The sequence below is a fragment of the Zosterops lateralis genome (genome assembly GCF_965231275.1).
Source record: "Zosterops lateralis genome assembly, chromosome: Z".
Classification (NCBI taxonomy): domain Eukaryota; kingdom Metazoa; phylum Chordata; class Aves; order Passeriformes; family Zosteropidae; genus Zosterops; species Zosterops lateralis.
The window spans coordinates 16,204,977-16,227,109 of record NC_139800.1 but is presented as its reverse complement, the minus strand read 5'-3'; the positions used below and the strand labels follow the sequence as shown (position 1 = coordinate 16,227,109).

The following is a 22,133-nucleotide window of genomic DNA, read 5'->3' as shown; positions in this document are numbered from 1 at the left end:
TCTATCCTCTGTCAAAATGTGGAGAGTGGAACACAGTTTTAAAAGTATAATTAAAAAAATGGTGATTGACAGATATAAGATTGCCAGTGATAAGCATTGGAAAAGTTGAAGGATTGACATTCATAGTGTAATTTAGATTGCCAACTAACAGAATATTAGGATGGGTAATTGTTTTAAAAATTTGAGTGTCTTGAATACATATTTTGAACCTCAATTCAACAAATCATTGCATTGTGGTAAATTCCAGGCCCTTAAGATTATTAATTAATTAAAACACAAAACAAAACTCCCATTAGTTTAAGAAGCATTAATCTTTTTGTTCATTATATTCTGAAAACTGTTAATTTAAAAAACTGAGCTTTGGCTTGTGGTTTAGTTTCAGTCTCACTGAGGAAAGAGTGGGCTCAAGAAAAAACTATTAAACACACAGAACCAATAGACTGTTTTGTTCAAGAGGTTACATACACATAAAAGCTTGTAAATATTGAATGACTTGAGATAATTATTCAGTTATGTAGTTTTGGTTTCTGCTTAGTGTTGTGCATTTACCTATTTCTGCCTAACTCTACTGCAAGCATTTCTGTCTGTAAACTCATTCGGTTTCTGGGTAGTGAACACATTTTAACTTCTGGTTCATCTCCCTGATTGCAATTTTTTGTTATTTGTAAAAAAGCTGTTCACACATTACCACATAGAAATGATGATTTTGTTTGGACCACGTGGTTTACTGGTATTGGAATTTTTGTCTCATGGAGCCTGATGTTGAGAGATAATTTGAATATTTTTGAAGCATTCACATTGTGTATTTCAGATCCATCTTGCAGATATATTTTGAAGATTCTGTAAGTAGTAAGTAGAATTTATAAAAATAGGGGTTGTGTCAAAAAACTAGAACTATATGGGTGCCTTTCAAAATACTGTCTTTTTATTCTGCAGCAAGGTTTATGTGTTGCAGTGCCTATCACTGACTTAACACTTGTTGTTTATAGGAAAATATGTAAGAATCATTAAACCTAAGTAGTCAAGCATTAGAGCATCTACACAGGTAAAAGATGCTGCATTATTATGTGCCTGGTGCATTATTCTGTCTATGGAAGTGGATCCAAGTTAACTTTTTAATTGCAGCAAAATTTCCAAATTTGACCACAATATATCAGTTTGCATTGTATTGTTCATTGCATTTCCTAGAAACGCAAGATCTTAAATAGGCTGAAGTTTAATAGTTTTAATTTAAAAAAAGAGTCTTTGTTCTTCTTACATTTTTGCCTAAGAATTTACATGGTGTGAATGAGAAATATATTAATTTATAGATCTATTTTTTACATATATCTAGTGATCATTTGATTATACAGTCCAGAAATAAATGAATCATAGTGATGAAGAAACTATGAAGAAAACCAGCGCAGTGAACCTCGATAAACTTTTAGATGACTTCTCAGAGATAGAAAAGGTAAGTGAAGAAAGTAAAAAATGTTGAGACTGCCATCTGTAATTATTGTGTGATAATTTCAAAATATTTTTGAGTGAAAATTTCTTTAAGTTGTATCAGCTTACTGTTATGCCTTGTAATACCAACTTCATTTGGAAAACTGTTTGTACTGACCTTGTCCTGGAGTCATAGGAGTGGATTCTGTGAAGTCCAAGAAGCCTTTGTTTCTGTGCTAGGATTTTAATCATCCCAGAGGCCAAACTGGTTTCTCGGGAAGAGTGTGGAAGATGGTGTTGAAGATTAACTCTATTCCACTGCTTTCATAGAAGCACAGAATCGTTTGGGCTGGGAGGGACCTTAGGTACCCCCTCGTTCCGACACCCCTTCTGTAGGAAGGGACTCCTCTCACTAGACCAGGTGGTCTAGTGCTGGGGTATCCTTTCAGAAGTTGTTCCTTGTTCTAGAAAAATGTCATTGCTTTATCAGGAGCACGAGTTCCTACATTCCATGTGCATTGACCTTCCTTTATACATGTGTCGTTTCTTAAAAGATTGACCCTCTGAAGAAAATCAGTACTGTGTTTCTTTTTAGGCTGATGTTGATGAGCTTTCTGCTGATTTCCTGGTCAGCAAATCCAGAGCTAATATCAAAGGAGCACCTGAAATAAATTTAGGATTTCTCTTGGAATAAACTTACTATACCAGGTCCTATTCTCCCACACTGTTCAAGTTGTTGTTCTGCAAGAGCATTGACAGCCTTATATACAAAGCAGTAGATGGAACCTTGCAGAGGATTATTCAGACTCTGGGCTACAAAACTGAGAGGAAGATAGTTTATAACTCATGATGGAAGTCAGCATTCTTAGTTCTGCAGGGTAAACTTGGAATAGCAAAGGATCTCAAGTCTAGCATCATTCTTCTCTAGAAGGAATTTCCTGAATGGGAAATAATACAGGCTTGGACTGCAGTATTGTGGGATTGTTAAATTCACCTAAAACTCAAAACTTAAAATATGTTAATATAATGTTAGTTTTTCTCCAAATTTCTAGAAATTATCGGAAATCAATGAAGCAAATAGCCTATTGATTCATCAGCTGGAAAAATGTAACAGATTGCTAACATTAAGCCAATCAAAGGAGGAATCAGTAAAAGAGGGTAAGTTATTTTATTAGAAAGGTATGATTTTTGCATATATTCAAAAAGTTCTGAGAGATATTTCCATTATTTTCAGCCATAAATAAAACATAGCAAGTATCTAAGATACTGTGGGAAAAGCAGTAATGCCTAATCTTGAATCATGTAATGAAATCCAAATCATAGTAAATATTAATATTCATAATAATTTTATGAGGATTCAGACTATTCAATGGATACTAATAAAATGTCATTTACCATTTGTAGATGGGAATTATAAGTCTATAATCATAATTTAAAAGTTGTGAAACAAAAGAGGAATTACAGAGAAAATGATAAAATTAAGATCTGTTTTATTCTAGAACTGTTTTCAGATGAGCATTTGAAAAGAGAAACAATATTTAGTGTTTAGCATGACTTTGTAGTTGTTTGTTCTTCTATAGTTTGTAAAGTGGCTGAAAGGCCTATCTTTGTAGGACTTCTATCTCTGGGATATCAGCCTTCTAAAAGTTAGGAAACAAGGTAGGAATAAACTTAGTTTCACACAGGAGGGAGATTGCCAGTTAGGTTTTATTTAAATCTTCACTGGGACTTGGAAAAATTACCATAATCAGAAATTGAGTGTTGAAATTGAGCTATTGAGTGAGTGAAGCTTGCTCATGATGACAGTCTCTTCAGATATAAGAGAAAAAACTCATGGTACAGGATGACAGGGGAGAGGGAGACCAGAAGCAGCACAAGTGTGTGGCGTTTTGTATAAACAATGGTTGGTTAGTTGGCTGTTTTTCAGGAAAGAGATCTTGGACAAGACATCTCGTCCTCTAAACAGTTATCTTAAAATATTTGTATTCTCTTAAAATATCACTAGACAGAGAAGCAAACATAGTGGTAGGCATGATTATGGAAGAAAAAAAGAACGAAGCATTGTGGCTGTGTAAGGTCTGTGATTTTTATGTCATGTTCTGGTCTGCATGTCTCAAAATACACATAGCAGAATGAGAAAAGGTAACAGAGAAGGAGGCAAGGCTTGGTATTGCCAGGAAGGAACAAGGTACAAGGAATCAGGAACCACTCCTGTAGCAAAGACCATGGATGTAGGGGGCTTAACCATGCCAGGCTCACTCCCACTGTGCCCATGCAAGGCTGGCCCATGAGGACTGCCGAGGTCAGCCAAAAGTCTGCATTACCAAACAAGCCTGTACTGATGAGAGTGACTCAGGAGGCTGAGTCAGAATGGAGTTCAGAAATGGTAACAAAGGCCAGACGTGGCCCAAGGATCTCTACTTGGTCTCAAGTGATGAGGCAGGTCTGATATCAAGCCAGAAAGTCATGACCAGGGTCTAGCATGTGGCTGCCACACAACTGCACCATAGGCCAAGGGCAAAAGCCTCAGTTTACAAGCAGCTCCTACAGGAAAAAGAGACAGCTATTTCTGAATCTGCTGCCAGCTTTTTTTCAATGTCACCATCTATACTCTTTCTAAGATGGCCTTGCGCCCAGCCAAACCCCTAGAAAGGTGCATGGGGGAAAATGCACCTGGGGCTTTCACAGGTTTGGCCATAATTTTGGAACATCTGATGGAAGACTTCAGTTGACTGGGAACTTTTCAGCCAAGACAAAGAACAGAGCTGATATGACTCATCACTGTAAAATTGTGAATGGCACAGAGAAAGTGATTACAGAATAGAATATTCATTGTCTAATGTAATAAAAAAAATAGATGGAAATAAAACTTGTTTATTGATTTAAAGTTAACGAAAGAAGGAACTTTTCCACACATTACAAAATAAAGTTAAATCAATTCCACAGAAGCCTGTGCATAACAGAAGTATACATTAATCCAAAAAGATTGAAAAAAAAAAATCACAGAAAACAACAAAATTTTTAAATGCAGAGACAGTATCTCTCACTGTCCCCTTCTTTCTGTGTTTGGGAAATTGACAGGATGTACTAATGAGAGCATTTATCTAGCTTTTTTTTGTCTTTCCTGAATTATCTTCTAGTGTGTATTGTGAAATGGCTTAGTGAACTGGATGGAACTTTGGTTTGAGTCAGAAGCACTTGTTTCTCTATTAAGCACAAAGGGCAGACAGTGCAGGACAGGCAGTCAGAAACAGAAGAGGCTTCTTTATTGATGAAATCAGAAAGGAGTGGGTTTATTTAAAACAGTTTGTAAAAAAGGAAAGGAAAACGTGGACAAAAAGAAGAAATAATTCTTACCGTAGAACCTATGGTGTAAAAGGTAGCAGAGAAAGGAAAAGAGACAACTCAGGAAACCAGAGCAGCTGGGATGACTGCAACAAGGAAGAGAAACAGACTGAAAACAGATCAAAGTCAGAAGAGCTTTGTAAACAGCATCGCCTCACTTTCATGAGATAAGAGAGAAATTATTTTATGAGATAGTTACACTGATATAGCTGAAGAGAACAGCCTCTGGAACTTCTTTTGAAACACAGGATGAAAAAAGAAGCGTGGGTGGCAGAAGTCCAAGTAAAAATACCAGAGCAATCAGCCTGAAATATGAACTAATGTTTCAGCAAGAGGGGTAGTCTGGAAAAAACAAATCTCAACAATATTGAAGTCATTGGGATAGTGCAGATACAGATAGGAGGCAGAATTGCTGGAAGACAAGGATCCTGGTAAAAGAGTAGGAGTTATTGCAAAAATATTAGTAACATTAACACAAACAAGTGAAAAGCAGGAACTTGGAACAATGTGAGATGTCCAAGAGGTGAATCTGAAAGCTATTTGATGATAATGAAGTAAAATATGAATAAGATGCCAAAGGGATAAAATCTATTTAGAAACAAAGACAATTATCGTGGCTGCTGTGTTAGGTTAAGGTCAGAGAGGTTGTGGAGTCTCCCCTGCTGGAGCCATTCGAGACCCATCTGGTTGCAACCCTGTGCCACGTGCTCTGGGATGGCCCTGCCTGAGCAGGGAGGTTGGGCTAGATGACCCTGTAAGGGCCCCCATTCTGTGATTCTGTGCTTTACCAGTAAGGTAAATTAATAGATTATTGCACTCTCCAATAAGGTAAACCCTTCAAGTATCAGGGCATGAAATGCTTGTAAGTTTATAGTTTTTAACTGTATACATTATTGGTGCTCATAAAGCAGAGTTAAAAAAAAAAAAAATCTTGGGCAGAAAGTTGACGTAGACTGTGGCAGAAACTGTCACAGGAGCCTTCAGGTAAACATGTTACTGGAGATGAGCAGAGCCTGTGAAAAGTGGTGGTGACATTAAGAGTATTTCAAAAGGATGTGAAAGGCTGATGTAGTGATTATAAATTAGTAAGTCTATAAAGTTTCTAAACCATTTTTCTTTTTGCAATTGATAGAAATGGTCTTTGTGCCTTTATTAAATTGATCTTCCACTCTGACCCTTCAAAAGAGGAATAGCCTATGTGGTATCCAGAATCAGAGTATTTTGCATCTAATAGTTCAATTCTTTAAAAAACCTTATGGAAGGTCAAGGCAACGTGGGATGAGAAGAGACTCCAAACCCTCTTTAATATTGATGAGGTTATAAAGGGGTCCTGGAGAGCACTGGAGGGGCACAGGGGACCAAATACAGCATTGATACTTTCAATCTTTACTCAGGCAGTAGTTATCGGAACTGTAGTTGTGAGAATGGCTTTTATAGAGTGATACTGCCAGCTGTGGCTTGGAAATAAGATTTCTCCTAGCTTTATGTCCCAAGTTGTTTCCCAGAACCCAACTCAGCCACAGTTCCTGAAGTATCTTTTGAAGAGTTGGTCCAAAGGCAACAGAAATTGCTTACAGCAGAGGAACAGGAAGAAAGAGTGCTGTGGAAGGAAAGGCTGTTGTTCCACCTACCCCGATGGGTTTATGACTACTAGTGGTAGTGAGGTGGAGGAGGTGGAATTTTATCCTGGCTGAAGAACACTTTGTTTTAAGAAACAAAAAAAACCCCAACAAAACCAAAATTTCACACCCCAAGAAATCTCCCAACAAGTGAGAACCTGAGGACTGCTTGATATCCTTCAGAAGTCTTTCCCAGAACTGTTTAAGGTACAGGAAGATTGGAAATTCTGAAGGAAATTCAAAGGAAGAAAGAAAACATCTAAAAATCAACGGAGACGGCAATGAAACACTTATATTCAAGATAAGTTGGAAAAACAAAAGCAGCTTGGCCACAGTATGCACTCTTTGAGATGTCATAAATTAACTCCTTTTCTCTTGATACATTCTTTGCTAAACAAAGATGAGGTTCAAAACAACAGGTTTTGTTTTGTGTACTTCATTGCAGATCCATTTTAGAGAGATACAAGCCTGACATCTTTGTTTTCTACTCCTAAACCTTTTCTAGGGTGGATAAATGGACTCTTGTGATGTTACAGTTATGAATTAAATTCTAATATAGTTTTCTAAAAGCAAGCAATCACATTTTTTGTCTGTGAAACACTTAAAGAGGTTCTATTTAGCATCTTTAGAGTTGTGTATTTGTTTATTTAGTGTTTCTAAGATGTTTTTCCCTATACAAAAACCAATTATAAATGTGAATGAACACTTACACTGTTCAGTCTTTCTGCTTGTAGGCAGTATTCCTTACAGGGAAGGAACTACACAGAATCCATAGCAGATGCTATGACAGTGATCCATATGGCTGCAAACATTAAGAAAAATTCTGCTTCTTTTCCTTAATGTAGGCAAGCAAAACTTGTGGGTTCCCAGGAATGTTTTCCAGTCACAACTTTAAGTACATATGAGATTTCCCAGGATATGTTCTTTAAAGATAAGGAAGATAAGCAGATAGTCTTGGGACTGTACAAAAGAGTGGCTTACCCTTAAATAGTTGTGACTCTTTTTAAAAACTAGCTGCTGCTGTAGTGTTGACTCTGATGTCTTTCCAAATTGTGCATGAATTACGAGCATCTGAGTTTATTGCCATATATTTTCAAATGGGAGGAAATTTGTAGTAAAACTAGTTGGTACAAACGGGCATGCTGATCTCATAATTCCGACTTCGAATAGGATTTTTTCCACAGTTGCTTTTGATCCGACACAGGAACTGAGGGGCAGGCGATGTTTCTGTGCTGCTCGTGCTCCCTCTACTGTTTTTTTTGGAAGCACGGAACGGGAGAAGGAATATGGCTTAACGTACTCGGCTGCGTGAACAGCAGACTTGATGGAAGATTACGGTCAAAAAGACTGCAGAAAACTGAGCCTGTTCGCTGGGATCTTAATTCATCTTTCCGCACTTCACTATTTGTAATGCAGTCTTTAGTTATATGATAGACAGTTTTCAAACGGGCTTTAGCCTGATGAGACAAGTAACTGCTATTTAGCAAACTTTTATGTGTTGTGGAAATGAAAAGCCATTTAAGAAACTCAGTGGTGTTCAGGAAAGAGAAGGAGAAGTTTTAAAAATTAACAACCTCAGTTTTAGAACTCCCACTGCTCTCAGTCTTTGACAGTTTTGCAACTTTACTGATAAATTTACAACGAACATAAGGGATAAAAGTCATATTTAATGAAAACCAAATCCTGTATTACAGGAAGTACATATGGTGTTTGAATATTAAAAATACAGTTTAAAAATAAAATTATGAAACACAAGTATGTAAACTGATAAGAGATTACATGTATAATTCTGTTGCATAAAATGAGATGATGGAGACACAGCACATATTCTGAATCTCTCAAAGTTTATGTTGGGCCACAAGATGAGTGTTACATGCATCAAGAAAGGCATAAAAAAGGGGTGAGAGACTGCAATGAGTGGATATTCTTGGTCTTATTAAAAATAATATTGGCAAGGAAATACTGTCAGGAAAGCAAGTCTCAATTTCATTAAACACATCAAATTGCTGTAAGGCTGATATGGAAAACTTCTAGTGTTGCACAGAAAACAAAAAGATGCTTGTTTTCTGACTAGAAAAAAACATGTAATAGTTTTATGAAATTGTTTGTATTGCTTCATAAAATTGATTTAATCGATCATCAAATTAAAAGCTAAAATTAAGCTGTAACCATGTAACAATAATCTGAGTTGTTTCTACAGTCAGTAAAAACACTTAGAGTAATATTTAACCAAAATTATTATAAAATATTTGAGAAAATTTTGTAAAAAAAATGTAAATTTGTGAAGACATTATTCAAAAATACTGGGTCTTTCATTTCTTTCAGAATGCAGTACTCTACAGAATGTCATAAAGGGTCTAACACAAACCATTGAAAACCAGTGTAACGTGAAAGGTAAAGGCAAAAAATGTTATTTTATATATAAGCTACTGTAATTTCAAATGAGCAAGCATTTAATTTTTGCCTTTATATTTACTGATTTTTTTTTCAGACAGAGAAACTTACTGGCAAGCAAAGAGAAACAAAAAAAAATCTAAAATCAATCTGTGCAGTAATAAATGTCTGTTGCTATTATCTTACTTAGAAACTGCCTCAGGAAGGTTATTTTAATCAATAGTTGGGCTTTAAATTAATATTAGTGTAATACAGGCAGTTTTACAAAAGGTGAGAAAGTATCATTCAGCTGTTGGATTGTAGACTATTCAAGTGTTTATGCACAGTTTTTATCACTTTGTTAAACCAAAGTGTCTTAATCCTTAATATATAATGTCATTAAATGCTATTGCTGTTATTCACATGTACTTGAAAAACTACTCATTTTTACTGGAAAATAAAATACATAAATATTTGCTATAGCTTTATATGACAGCTGAGCAGTACACCATGAAATTAATTTTATAACCATTACTCATTCAAGGCATATTAGAATATATATTAATAAACCTCTGACATTGGAAGTATGTGGATGTTTTTAATACTCAAACTGATTAACAATAAAAAGTCAATTTTCTCTAAATTCTGCGTTTGCATACTGTTTTCTAGTTTTTCGCATCTTCCAATTTGAAACTGTTATAGCCATGATAATAATCTTTTATTTTCTGAGTCAAAGAACTTTGCTTCTAGATTTTCTTGAATGCATAATTTATCAGAAGACTAAATAAAGTTTTAAGTAGTAATACCAGGCAAATATTATGATTAAGCTATTATTTTTCTAGTTAGAAAATGGAGACTGACAGGATGTAGTTCTGTAATGATGATTATAAGTCTACAAGAAAAGTTTCTCAAAGTTCAGCCAAGTCAAAAAATGCAAGTAATTTCCTTATTCTGCTTTCATGCTAAAGAAATTGTCAAAATGTACTTTTTAGTGTACCATATAGTTTTTGTTTATGTAGATGAAAATGATAGACTGAAGGGAACTATCCACATTTTGGAAGATAAATTAAAGACTTCTGAAGAGGTATGTCACAAATTATCATTCTTTAGGTAGAGAAATAATACTGCATCTCTATTATGTTTTGTATCTTTTTGTTTAGGGTTTGTTATTGATACTGTTATTGTTGCTCTTTTAATGCTTTTCATGTGTAAAAAGGGAAGGGTTGTTCTCATGACAGTATCCAAGTGAGGTGTTAAAAGAACTAAGAGGTTAAAACTCCTTGGTGCTGAGAACTTTGGCTCAATCTGAGATGTACTTGGGGTTTTTTAGGTGTATTTAGCTTTAAATTCAACTTCACCTTCACCATTCTAATACCTTGCACTAAAATAATTTTTTGTGTGGAAATACAGTTTTCACATTGAAGATGCCTGGTTGTGCTGCCTGAGAATCAGGAGTGGTCTGAATTTTGTCCGGTTCATTCAGGAATAAATACTACAAAGATAATAAGTCTCTACTTCTTATCTGTACCTCATAATAAATTCCATATATAATGTCTCTACTTTTTTATCTATGGCTCTCCTTTTTGCAAAGGAAGTAAAACCAGCAACATTAGTCAGATCTCTATTTTCATAGTTCTCTGTGTGAAGAGGATCAGGAATCTCACTGCTGATTTCCTTTGCCTGTGTTTGTACTACGAGTTAAAATTAAATATTTATACCAATAGAGCTGTTATTTTGAGTGTTTAAGTAAAAAATGAGTAATGTGTTCTGACGGATGTGAGAAACTATTATTCCACCGATTAAACACACGTGTGAGCAGGGTGGGATTTCCCAGTGTCGTTCTGAGGGCCTGACCATGTCCCCATACGCGCATCCCGTCAGTGATGGCCTTTGTGAGTGCCCCCAGGCACGGCTCTGGTGAGTTCACAAAATTCCATCTTGTCAGAAGGCTGCAACCACAGCTTTGGAGTGAGCACCGTGACAGTGGCAGCTACAGACAATTCCTTGATAACTCTGGAGAAGTTATTGGAGTAAATTTATAACTGGTATCTTCAAACATTGAGTGTCAGTGCCACCAGCGTCACTACTGCTCGTATCACTCGTGTCTACTGCTGCCAACATGAAGTTGTGAAACCTTTCATATAAGCAATACTAACAAAACTCGCACTTGAATCATTCAATCTTAGAGTCAAAAATCCACAAAGGTGAAATTGTAGTCCTTTAACTAACATGGTGTCAGACCCTGTTCTAGGAAACGGAATATTACCTCTCCATTTGCCAGCTCTCCTAAGAAGTACAGTTTCTAATTTTATATTAACAGATAGCCCTAATACAATGAAATCTGCTATGTTTTTCATCTGTGGATTTCAGCCAGACCGTGTAAGAAGTAACTGGACATTTAAATTTACAAGATTGAAGATAAAACAAGTACTGAATTATAGAGAACTGTGTGTTTTTACATGATGGTTGTGCTTTGCAGAAGGCTAAGAGCGCTGAACTGCAAGATCTTTATAAAACACTTTACATTCACAGGAGTATAAAGCTCAAATTGAGAAACTCATGATGGAAATTAAAAACAAAGAGGAAGACCACAAATTAGAAATAACACAGTTGAATTGCGATATAAGGAAAAAATGTAAGTTCTCTGAAGACTGAATGCTTTAGCAATGGGTAAAACATACTGTCATCTGTAGATACTACATTTCATCTAGAATAACTATGAGTTCCACTTCTTGGTGGAAACATGTGAACACTAGAAATGGGCAGAGTTTAATGGAATTTTATGTTTGCTGAAGAGAGCAGACAGTAGTAATGAAACCATAGAACAGCACCATGAGATGAGCAGAAATTCCCAAATAGAACAGATGGTGGGAATGTGGGCCTAAAAATCTGTAGTAATAAATTTTGGGTTAAGTGTCAACTGGAACCTTTCTTTGAACTGTAAGCTAGACTGCTGTTACAATGGTCTGTCTGTGTTCAGGAGAGTAGGACATTATTTTCACAAATAAATAATAGTGCAATGGAAAAAAACCTTATTTCTATGTTCATTTTCCCCATTAGAGACATAACCTTAAAAAGTAGGATTTTTTGGTCATCCATATAGGTGAAAACAACAAGGAAAGAATTTGTAAATTCTGATGCTTTTTTAAAAAGACACCATCTTTCTGGGATAGGACAGTATAGTTTTCATACAGTTTCAGTATGGTTTTGCTTGAATATTCTTCCATTGAAATGTTGACCTGATGTCCAAGAAACTTTTAGTATTTGGAAAATTATGTTAATTTTTCATCTAAACAACTTCTGTAATCATAATATTTGGTGTTACTGTGTTGCTAGTTGAAGTAAAAGAAATGGAGTATAGAGAACAGCAAGAGAAAAAAGAACTGGAAATATTAGAGCTAACTAGACAGCTGAAAATTCAAAATGAAGAGAAGCAAAATGAAATAATTAAACTGCAGATAGAGGTATGCATTACAAGACTGACTTAAAGATGAACTGGGCATTGGGTAAATTTCAAAGAGACTGTATGGTGAAAAAATGTTAATTAGTACTTAACAAAGTAATGTGATGGAATCTAGAAAACTTAATTATTTATTGTCTTTATGAGGATCAGTGGCAGGTGGTCCTTTCCACAATGGTAACTGACTCCAGCTCAGGAGTCAAGTTCCATCTACTGTATAAGGAGTCTGAAGGTTGCTCTGTTCTTCTTCCAGATTAAATTACTTAGAAACATGTTTTATTTTGAGCTGTTAAAAAATTCAACATTGTTTTCTGCTTAACTTCCTTGGTTTTAATTTCTGAATGGTGAGAATATATATATATATTTAAATCAAATTCCAATAAAAATTTCTAATCACACAGAGATTTAAGACAGAGCATTCAACCTGTATTTCATTTCTCACGTTTTAAACCACTCTCATTACAGAAGGAATTAAGGAAATACTGCAAACCTTTCACACATCAAAAAAGAAATAAGATGTGAAAGTGTTCACACTAAGTTATCCTTGGAACGTAAGAGAAGAATGGTGGTTTTGGAAGTTTTTAGCACCCTCTGTATTTTTTCCTCCTGTAGATATGTGGCTGAGAAGCCTTCAATTTCATTCTTTTTTTCAAAAGCATCTTTTTTTATCAACATGCTTTTAGTTTATCATATTTGTACTACTTTTGCAAAACTTTGAGCCTGTTTTGGAAGAAACATATGTTGTAATTTCATTCTTTTAAAAACAAACTTAAGTACCTTTGTTTTCCTAGAATTAATAGAAAGGCTTACTGCTATGACCCTCAGGTAAAACTATGCAACTAATAAAAAAGTGAAAATTACGATTGACATATTTAATACACCTTTTTTTTTTTCCTCCTGTTCATTCTTACCATTTTGTCTTTGCCTGATTCTTTCAGTTCAATGCTAAATTGGCAAGAGCTCAGGATAAAACCACCAAGTCCTTTTCAGACTCTTCAGTCTTGCCACAAAGTATCTATCGAAGGGTAGGTGCTTTCCTAGCCTGTAATACATGGATACTGTTTCAGGGTGTTTGAGGCAGGAGTTCCCTGGGGTTTCTCTGTGTGTTCTCTCCCACACACCTCTTCCATCTCGACAGAACTAAATTCATGGAATCATAGAATAATTTAAGATAGAAAAGGCTTTTAAGATATCAACTCCAATTGTCATGGCTCTTGACAAATTGATACTGCTGAGGGAAAGCAACAAAATGCCACATGTGAGGTGATTTTACTACTGAATTGTCAACCTGGAATTGGTATCAGTGACAGTGATATAAACTCTTCATATGGTTTTTTTGTTTTGCATTTTGTTGGGGGGGAGGGTGTTGTGGGGGTTTCTGGGGGAAGTTTTTGGGGTTTTTTTGCTTTGTTTTTTTGTGGATTTTTGGGGGGTTCTTTGCTTGAGTTTTGTTTTGTTTTGCTTTGTTTGTGGTTTTTTGTGGTTTTTGTTTGGTTGGTTTTTTTTGTAGGCTTAAGACTTTGGGATGGCAGAAAAACAGGATTCTTGGGAAATAGTTTTTGTAATTTTGTGATTCAAAATACCGAGGAAAATATTTTTATTAGAATATATCTTACTCGCAGTAGCAAAATATATTGTTACGTAATTTTATGTGATGTTTAAGAATGAAGTCTTTGCCTGCACTTTTACAGAAGCTGCAGCATCTCCAGGAAGAGAAAAACAAGGAAATTGAAATTCTCCGAAACACCATAAGAGACTTGGAGCAGCGTCTTAATAAAAGCCAAGACCTGCCCTTCAAACGGAGGAGATTCTGAGAAAGTGACATTAAGTATTTCAGTGTTTAAAACTCTCAATTTTAAAATAGAAACAAGACATGAAGAAAGTATGTTTTATTGAAAACATTCTTGTCAAATATTCCAAAGGCATACATTCTGTGTATATTCAGACCTACTCTCTTGCTAATCAGCATTCACAATAAAAAGATTCAGGTTTTGTAGGGGTAGCAATTTCCCTATTAAACCATCATTAATTATGGTGTATGCTTTCGTAGCAGTTTTCTTTTCATGAATATTCTCTTCTTCATCCAAGAAACCTTCCAGCTACATTTACTTCCATTCAATTAATCAAACATTAGAAATGCTAGGCTATAGACAGAAGTTGCACAAGTTTAAATGGTATGTTACTAATTGATACAGATTTATCAAATTCAGCACTTTTATAAACAAAGATCAACATTACGCCAAGATTAAACTTGTGTCATCCCACTCTCTTTTTGATTCTGACTCCGAGTTGTTAACACTACTTCTCACTTCAGGATGATCTTACTGATTTAGTAGGATTTTGCAGGCTGTAGCATTATGTATTAATGGACCCTCTGTATCTGAGAGCCACAAAAGTTAAGCATATTAATCTGTTACTTGAAAATAAAGCAATTACTGTCTGTATATCACATTTTTGATGTGGAATTTTTCTGTCACATTGCTTAGGAGTAAGTTTTGCTTGGATATGATTTGTATCCCCAGGTTAGAAAAAACCCGAAAACCTCAGGTTTCAAATATATTGTCTTCTTACTAAAAAAAGATTAAAATATCTCTCTTGATTTTCTTCTGATCTTGGTTGCAAAACATCATACAGGAGCCCCTAGTTCATAGTTTATGCTCCTGTCTTCACAAATGCAAGCAGACTGTTAGAAGAGAAACAAGAAAGACAAATTAATCGGGAATGCAGACACCTTCCCAGCGGAACTGAAAAACAAACTAGGGGTCAACCAAATTCCTTTAAATCATTAAGCTTTTCACTGATGGAATTTGACAGGTATTCTAAGAGCACTGCTCTAAAAATACCCTTTGCAATATTTTAACTCCCCATACCTGTCAGTATGGTTTTGAATTTGGGGCAATAAAAACACTTAATCTGTTAATTTTTCTGCTCTTGCAATTACATGAACTGATTTAGTGGGACTCCCTTGTTTCTGGAAGATGCTTAGTTTGTTTTTCAGGATCAATTCCTAGCCTTTTCCTGTCACTTTCAGGTGTCGCTAGTTTCACTTGCTCCTGCTGCTGGTGAATGTCAGGCAGCAGAGAGCAAACGTCACTGTCAAGACTCAGTGACGTCCTCTGCTGCCAGCTGCCCATGTCACCTGCAGGAATTTGGTAGTGCTCCACGACACTGTCAAGTGACAGAATTCCCTAGCTCTTCAAACAAAAGGTGTCGACAATGACAGGATCAGCTACTAGAGGCTGAGTCTGATCCTGTCTGCCAATTTCAAGTTAACTGGTTTTTGCAGCTGCTTTTCCCTTTCTTTCGTAGTTTTTTATCTTGTGCAATTTCCACAATTTCTCCTGGAGGGGCAGTGTCTACGTGCTCCTGACTACCTATCTGGTCATGCTTGTGGCGGCCAAAGAGCCTGTGGCGCCAGCCGCCGTGAGGATGGTGCCTCTCCGTCTCGGAAACAGCCTGGTGGTTCTCCCGTTTGGAATCACGACTGCCCGCGTGATGGTGGTGGTGGTGGTGGCGGCGGTGGTGGTGTCCGTGTCTGTGCGGGTTGGGATGGGGATGCTGCTCTGTTGGCTCGGGTTCTGTCTCTGACAGCTCTTCAACTGCTTTTTTAGTGATGTTTTCACATACAGCATCAATATCTGGTTCCTGCAAAACAAACGCTTGCATTAAATACAGGGCACAGATTTCAAATAAACCAGTTGTAAAATAATAACTAACATTTTTGCAGAGCATGAAAGGCACTTTTAAGTTATTTGTGCTATTTTGCTGCAGAATGTATGAACATATCAAAAATAGCCTTGTGTTGTCACACCACTGTCAACTAGACAGGGCTTTTTAGCAATTATAATTTCAGTAATTGCTAATAACAACTATTCTTATCCTAGATCCTACATCTGACCTGTCTGTGGAGCCAGAATGCTGCACGATGAGATCAAAAATTAATATTCTCATTGAACTTCCAAGACTTTGTATGTACATTTCTTGATAATCCTTTAAAGTATTTCTGATTTTGAATAATACATTAAATAAGCTACCCTTATTTTATAGCAGTAACAATAATTTGTCACTTTGTATTATCACTTTTTAAAAATAGCTCTTGTAGACTGAGTTTAAATGCAAACTACAATTAATAGTAATGCAAGCCAGCTTAAGTTTGATTCCAGGTTTTAAAAAAATACTGGTTTTTTATGTACTTACCCATCCCACAAAACTAGAGTAGTTAATTGCTTGCTACCTCTATATAGCTCTATAAACAGAATTACCCTCCAAGATTGCATTTACATTTCTGACAATTATTTGCATTTCTATCAAGGACAGGAATTCAGATCAGTCTATAAGAAATCTATCTAATCTAATTCATTTAGAAAAATATTTTAAAACTATCTGTCAATATGCATGAAATGTGTAAATTCAAAATTGTATCTTTTTGGATTAATCACACTGAAATAATTTTTAAAATACAATCAAATCCAGTTTTCTTTTCTACTATGCACAGAATGAGACAAGAAAATACCGTGTAAGAGCAGTTTCCACACTTGTTTTCGCAGTATGCAATCTTAATAGCTTCTTCCACATACTGAAAGTGCAGGAAGGAGTAGGGCAGACCCAGATGATACACTAGACGGCCGCATCTAAGGAGAGAAAGAACTTTGTGGTTACAAATACCTACAATTAAACCTCTCTTCTTACGATATCTCATTTTACTTGCATCAATCAACCCACACTGTACAGTTCCAGGGGAGTGTTTCTGTTGCAGTTCACAGGCAAATCCAGTATCTTCCTTACAAACCCTTGCCCACTCACCTGCACTGGCCAGTCTGTGAAGCACGATTTCTGGCTGATGTGGTAACTGCACTGCCAGAAGCCTCTCCTTTAGTGCACTTAGACTGGCAGAGATGCACTCATTACAGTTCCATTGAGATAATACGAATGGTTGTTTGCATAGTGATTGCTGCATCCTTACCAAGTGTTTTTATGCAGCTTAAGGTATTTTGACTGGGATGGGCACTGTGGTGCACCTGCATTACTGATTTATTGTGCATGAGGGGATTGTTACGGTACTTGCTTGCCACATGTCTGCACTTGAGTGTTCTGATATACACTTGATTACACAATTGATCTGCTCAAAGGAGCTGGAGTAAATGCTGAACGTGTTCACAAGGGTAGCTCGTTCACTGCCAACACACAGTTCCCTGGCCTTGCAGTCCCCCAGTGTGGACTGCAAGTTTAGGCGTTTAGGACCAGCAATATGCAAACTTTTTGTGGCTAAGGCACAATAAGGACACAGACTCCAAGAACCATAATGGATCGTGGCCAGGCTAGTGCTAAACCAAATCATAATGTACACAACCTTCCAAATGCACTGGGCAAGGTGTCTGGGCCCCCTCCCAGATGAAATACAGCCTTGTTCTGTTTGAATGTTGTATGACATCAGCCTTCCTTACTTGGGCACATTTGCTGCTGTAACAGTCAATATAATTCATTCCACTACTAGTTTCATCCCACAAACCTAATGTAGCTAATTCATTTGAATTCATCACATTACAGAAAAAGAATAATTTTCTAACTCTGTATTAAGCTTATATATGGTTTGGTATGAACTTGGAATGTTCATTACAGTAATATAAAATAACTAGGATAGACATGTTTCAAGTGTAGGATTTTTCAAGTAACTACTATCACATCAAAATTGAAAAATTGGGATTTCAATTACCGTTCCTACTGGTGGTGCCAAAATATACTTGTGGCATAATCCTATATCAAAAAGCAATTTTCTTCTGAAGTTTTAAATTTGATCTAAAAACTAATTTTTCCTTATATCTACATAGCATTTTCAACAACCCTAATCAAAAAGTTTCCATGAGATAAAAGATTCTACTTTGACATGCATGGATGTAGTGAAGTTATCTGAAAATAAAAACACTATAAAACCATGAACATGTTACCAAATTTTACACTCACTTATGTTCACCTCAATCCATGGTAATTATAAAGAAAAAAAATTTATTCCTAAATTACTTATGCAAAAGCAGACTTTGCTTTTGTAACTTTGTTTTTCCAGTAAATACCAGCACTTTACTTAGTTCAACTTAGAAGCTGAGCATGATGTCTTTGTTATTTGCACATCAATTAAATAATACAGAGGTTTACAAATCATTACTCAAAATATATGCAAATATTTTCCCATGTTTGTCTGTAAGCACACACCTGTCATAGATGAGAAAGTCATCCTTGTTTCCATTTAAAGTAGTCCAGACATCCTCTTGCTGTTCGTCTTGCTGGTAGACAGTAATGTAGTCTGAAACACGTTGTTTTAGTAGGTGAAATTCCCTCCGGGACTGAGGTCCCTGATGGTTGACAACCACATACGAGATGTTGACCAATCCTTCATTCTCTAACTTTACTCGCAGGTCCTCCAAACTAGTGGGAATGTAAAGAAGCAAGACCACAGATCATTAGAAAATCATGAGATTTGACATGCTTTTGCCTCATCTTACATTTATTACAGCTGTATGATGTGGAGTTCCTTCCTTTTCATTTGTATGTTTCCTATGGAATTGCTCTAGAAAACTTTTATTTTTTAGTTACAGGAAATAGTCTAGAATGTGGAAGATTCATAGAAGTTTTTCTAAAATGTAAGAACAAAACTCAACTACCTTGAAAGACAAACACAAAGCCCAATTTTAACTTTGACAGAGCCAGACTTACCACTATGTTTTTAAATCCAATTTAAATCAACAAACTTGCAAAGCCTATTATGATACAGAAGTTGTGCAGCCTAGAGAGACAAACTAAGGTGTTCTCACTGTGACTAAAATCCAAATCTGAAACTGCTACTATGACTTTTTAAGCCAAAATAATTTCATAATCCCTAAATTAATCAGAGAAAAGATTTATGCAATTCCTGTTTGGGTCATCTTGAAATTATTTTATTACTATTGTTACTGACATGATAGCTAATTATTTGCAAGAAGTAAGTTCTAGAAAATAGAGCACCAATGTCCCAGGTCTTGGATGAAAACCTTACACTGATAATGTCCGTGAATGTTTCATCAATTTTTTGAAAGAACAGTATTGACCTTAACTTCTGGATTTTTTAAATATACGTAGGCTGAACACAGGCTGAAAAGCCACATTGAAAGCACAGTTTGATTTATTTTTTCCCCTACGGATTTTATGCAAGAAATCAGTGATCACAGATCTCTCTATTTCAGGTGATCTAACTATGTTGAAGAATTGTGATGTTTCTTGGCTTCATCATTTTTGATACATTGATCATCTGTTGCTATTTCTGTCACGTGTTCCTGGGGTTTGGGTTTCATTAATGTGAAGTTGATGATACTATTACGTTGTAAACAGAATTTGGAGAAGGTGATCTGTCAGTCAGAAGTAGGTCAAGAGATAAAGAATCTTACCCACTGGCACAGAACCTTTTGCTGATAGTGAGCCAGGTCACTGGGTCACACATGCCAGCTGTGATGGTGGCATTTGGGGCAGCCAGGGTTCATGGAGTGCATCTGTGGCACAGCACATGTAGCATTCCCAGCTGGATAACAAAAACTGGGACAAATTCACACTTACCTGGAAGCCTGCCGCAGGCACAATAATCAACTAGCCTGGAGGAGAGCCACCACTGTCACCGAGCCTCTGGAGTTCCACATTGGGTCCTCCTCCCCAATACGCCATTCTGGGGGCTCCTGGCAGTTCTGGATCTCTGCCCCTCCTCCTGGGAGGAGACAGAGGGCCAGAACTAGCCCCAGACCTGCCCACATGGCTGGGCTTTACCTGAGAACAGAGAAAATAAACAAAGTAAGGCCAATGCCTAGACTAGGTTCAGACTCTGAAATTCCCAGAAGAAAACACAGCAGCATATTGGTTCTGTTCAGTTAAAAAAAAAAAAAAAAAAAAAAAAAAAAAAAAAAAGAAAAAAGAAAAAAAATAAACAAACCCCTGTAAGAATAAATTTGAGCCTTTTGTTCACTGCTCACTTTCTTTGGTTTTTCAGTGGAGTTCCTCTACAATAGAGAGAGGTGTTTTTCCTTTGTGGCGCTTGAAGGTTTTTGGTTTTTTTGTTACTGTGTTTGAACAGCTACAAAGTAAACATTCAGAATAACTGGAATTTCTTTTAGTACTATTAATCAGACTAAGTTATTTCTTCCTCTTTGTAATTTCTTTTTGACCATTTTTAGCACTTCAGTGATTTTAAAGTGGTGCTGTTTGTTGTGTTTTGCAATCAATTGTGGTAAGCCCGTTTATGTCAGGAAGAATCTAGACCAGTTCACTTCAGATTCCACAGTATTTCCACTATCTTAAAAGCACACATACCAAAAGTGGATTTCAGTACATACTAAGTACTACAGAACATAGCAGATAATAATAAAAATTACTTCGAAATTTTTACAAGTCAGTCTGGAGTATCTGGATCCCATTGAGAAAAATCTCACTGTCAGGCACTAGAAACAATTTTGCAAAAACCAGAAATGAAAACTGAATTTCAGGATTCCTCAGATCTTACAAAATATCATATGCACACTTAGTTCAGTTAATGTTTATGAAAATCAATGCACATAAGAAATTCTATCAACTACGTTTTCATTTTTTCCCATTAATAGCTCAATTTTGGCTTAAATACCCAGTATCAAGAAATATTTAAAAACTATAAATGTATAAAAGCTGCTCTCCAACATGTCCTAGGTTGTGCAATTGTGTAACTTCACCACTTACATCAAAGTCTGACAGTGACCACAGAATAGTTTGGAAACAATAAATTCTGATAAATTATATGTGTTCCATCCATCTTGTCATAGCTTAAAAGATTAATAATAATTGACCATTTAAAACAAGAGCCATTTGTTGCTGCATTTGTGAAATCCAGCTGTCCCTGACGTTCTAGGTAAAGTACTTTGAAGACTAAACTGTGGTTCAGTATATACCAACACAGCCTTTTTGCACTCTTCCCACACGTCAAGAAAGCAGCCTGCCTTTATATCCACTATAAACACATGAGACTCTCATGACATTTTGATACCCTTCCTTGCCTTTACAGCAGCCTTCTGTAGCACTGGCATGCAGCGCCCAGCAAGAACTGACCGTCCTGTGAGCTGCAGGAGAGCTATGTCCTGCCTTATACTTCTCTTCATATTTCAACTTTCCACTTGGTTTCCAATGGAAATTTCCGTACTCAGCCTTTTCAGCCAAAGAAACAAGCAAACACTCTGCCAAATCTTAAGTCATGAAGCTCTTTCACAGCAAGCCCAGCACACTTACCCTGTTCTCCTCCCCCTTCTTGGCAGCTCTGCCTGGCTCCGCCGCAGAAGAAAACAGTGTGGGGAAAAGGGCTGTGGTATTTATATGGCTCTTGTTTATCTCACTTTGCAGATACAGTTCAAAGTTCAGGGAGCTTTTTCTGAACGACCCTGCAAGCAAAGGAAACCCCTTGAGCAAAAGTACCCAAAATATTTCTCCATTAACTAATCCCAAGTGGAAACCATTTATTGTGCATAACAGCAAAGTTTTTTTACTATCGTGATTTTAAATATCTTATTATGCAGTTTGTCAGTCACCCCATGCAGCTGGAGGTAGTGGTACAGTCAGAGGAGGGGGATGGGCGAGGAGTCATTATTTTCTGAACACAGTGGTAACCACAGTGAGGGGGGGGAAGGTACTTCTCTATTTACAAAAACGCTGAGCTAGCAGGTTTTTTCTCGTGTGCTTTATCTGATATTTGCCTTAGAGAATGTTGTGCTCTGTCTGAGGGCATGTGCATACTGAGCTCCTTTGGCCCAGCTGCCCTTGATTATATCGCTCTGGTTTCAAACTTTTCTCTGTAGAACGTTCGTTCCAGTTCTTCAACTTTGTTGAAAGTTAGAGTCCAGAACTTCAGAGATTTAAATCAGTGTAGCTACATGAAA

At 36.5% G+C, this 22,133-nt stretch overlaps 2 protein-coding genes across 2 annotated transcripts; one reads left to right on the top strand and one right to left on the bottom strand.

Annotated features, from left to right (window-relative positions):
• Positions 1 to 1,387: 1,387 nt before the first annotated feature.
• On the top strand, positions 1,388 to 14,410 carry CCDC152 (coiled-coil domain containing 152; the record flags this gene model as incomplete). The annotated part of the gene is made up of 8 exons (XM_083882841.1): positions 1,388 to 1,450; positions 2,478 to 2,583; positions 8,715 to 8,783; positions 9,782 to 9,846; positions 11,295 to 11,397; positions 12,099 to 12,226; positions 13,161 to 13,247; positions 13,914 to 14,410. The coding sequence occupies 8 exons, from the start codon at positions 1,388 to 1,390 to the stop codon at positions 14,034 to 14,036; spliced, it is 744 nt and encodes a 247-aa protein (XP_083738967.1). The 3' UTR covers positions 14,037 to 14,410.
• On the bottom strand, positions 14,097 to 21,611 carry SELENOP (selenoprotein P). The gene is made up of 5 exons (XM_083882840.1): positions 21,490 to 21,611; positions 19,804 to 20,007; positions 18,430 to 18,642; positions 16,736 to 16,853; positions 14,097 to 15,867 (listed from the first exon to the last, which is right to left on the bottom strand). The coding sequence occupies exons 2-5, from the start codon at positions 19,992 to 19,994 to the stop codon at positions 15,250 to 15,252; spliced, it is 1,140 nt and encodes a 379-aa protein (XP_083738966.1). The 5' UTR covers positions 19,995 to 20,007; positions 21,490 to 21,611; the 3' UTR covers positions 14,097 to 15,249.
• Between the last annotated feature and the right edge of the window lie 522 nt (positions 21,612 to 22,133).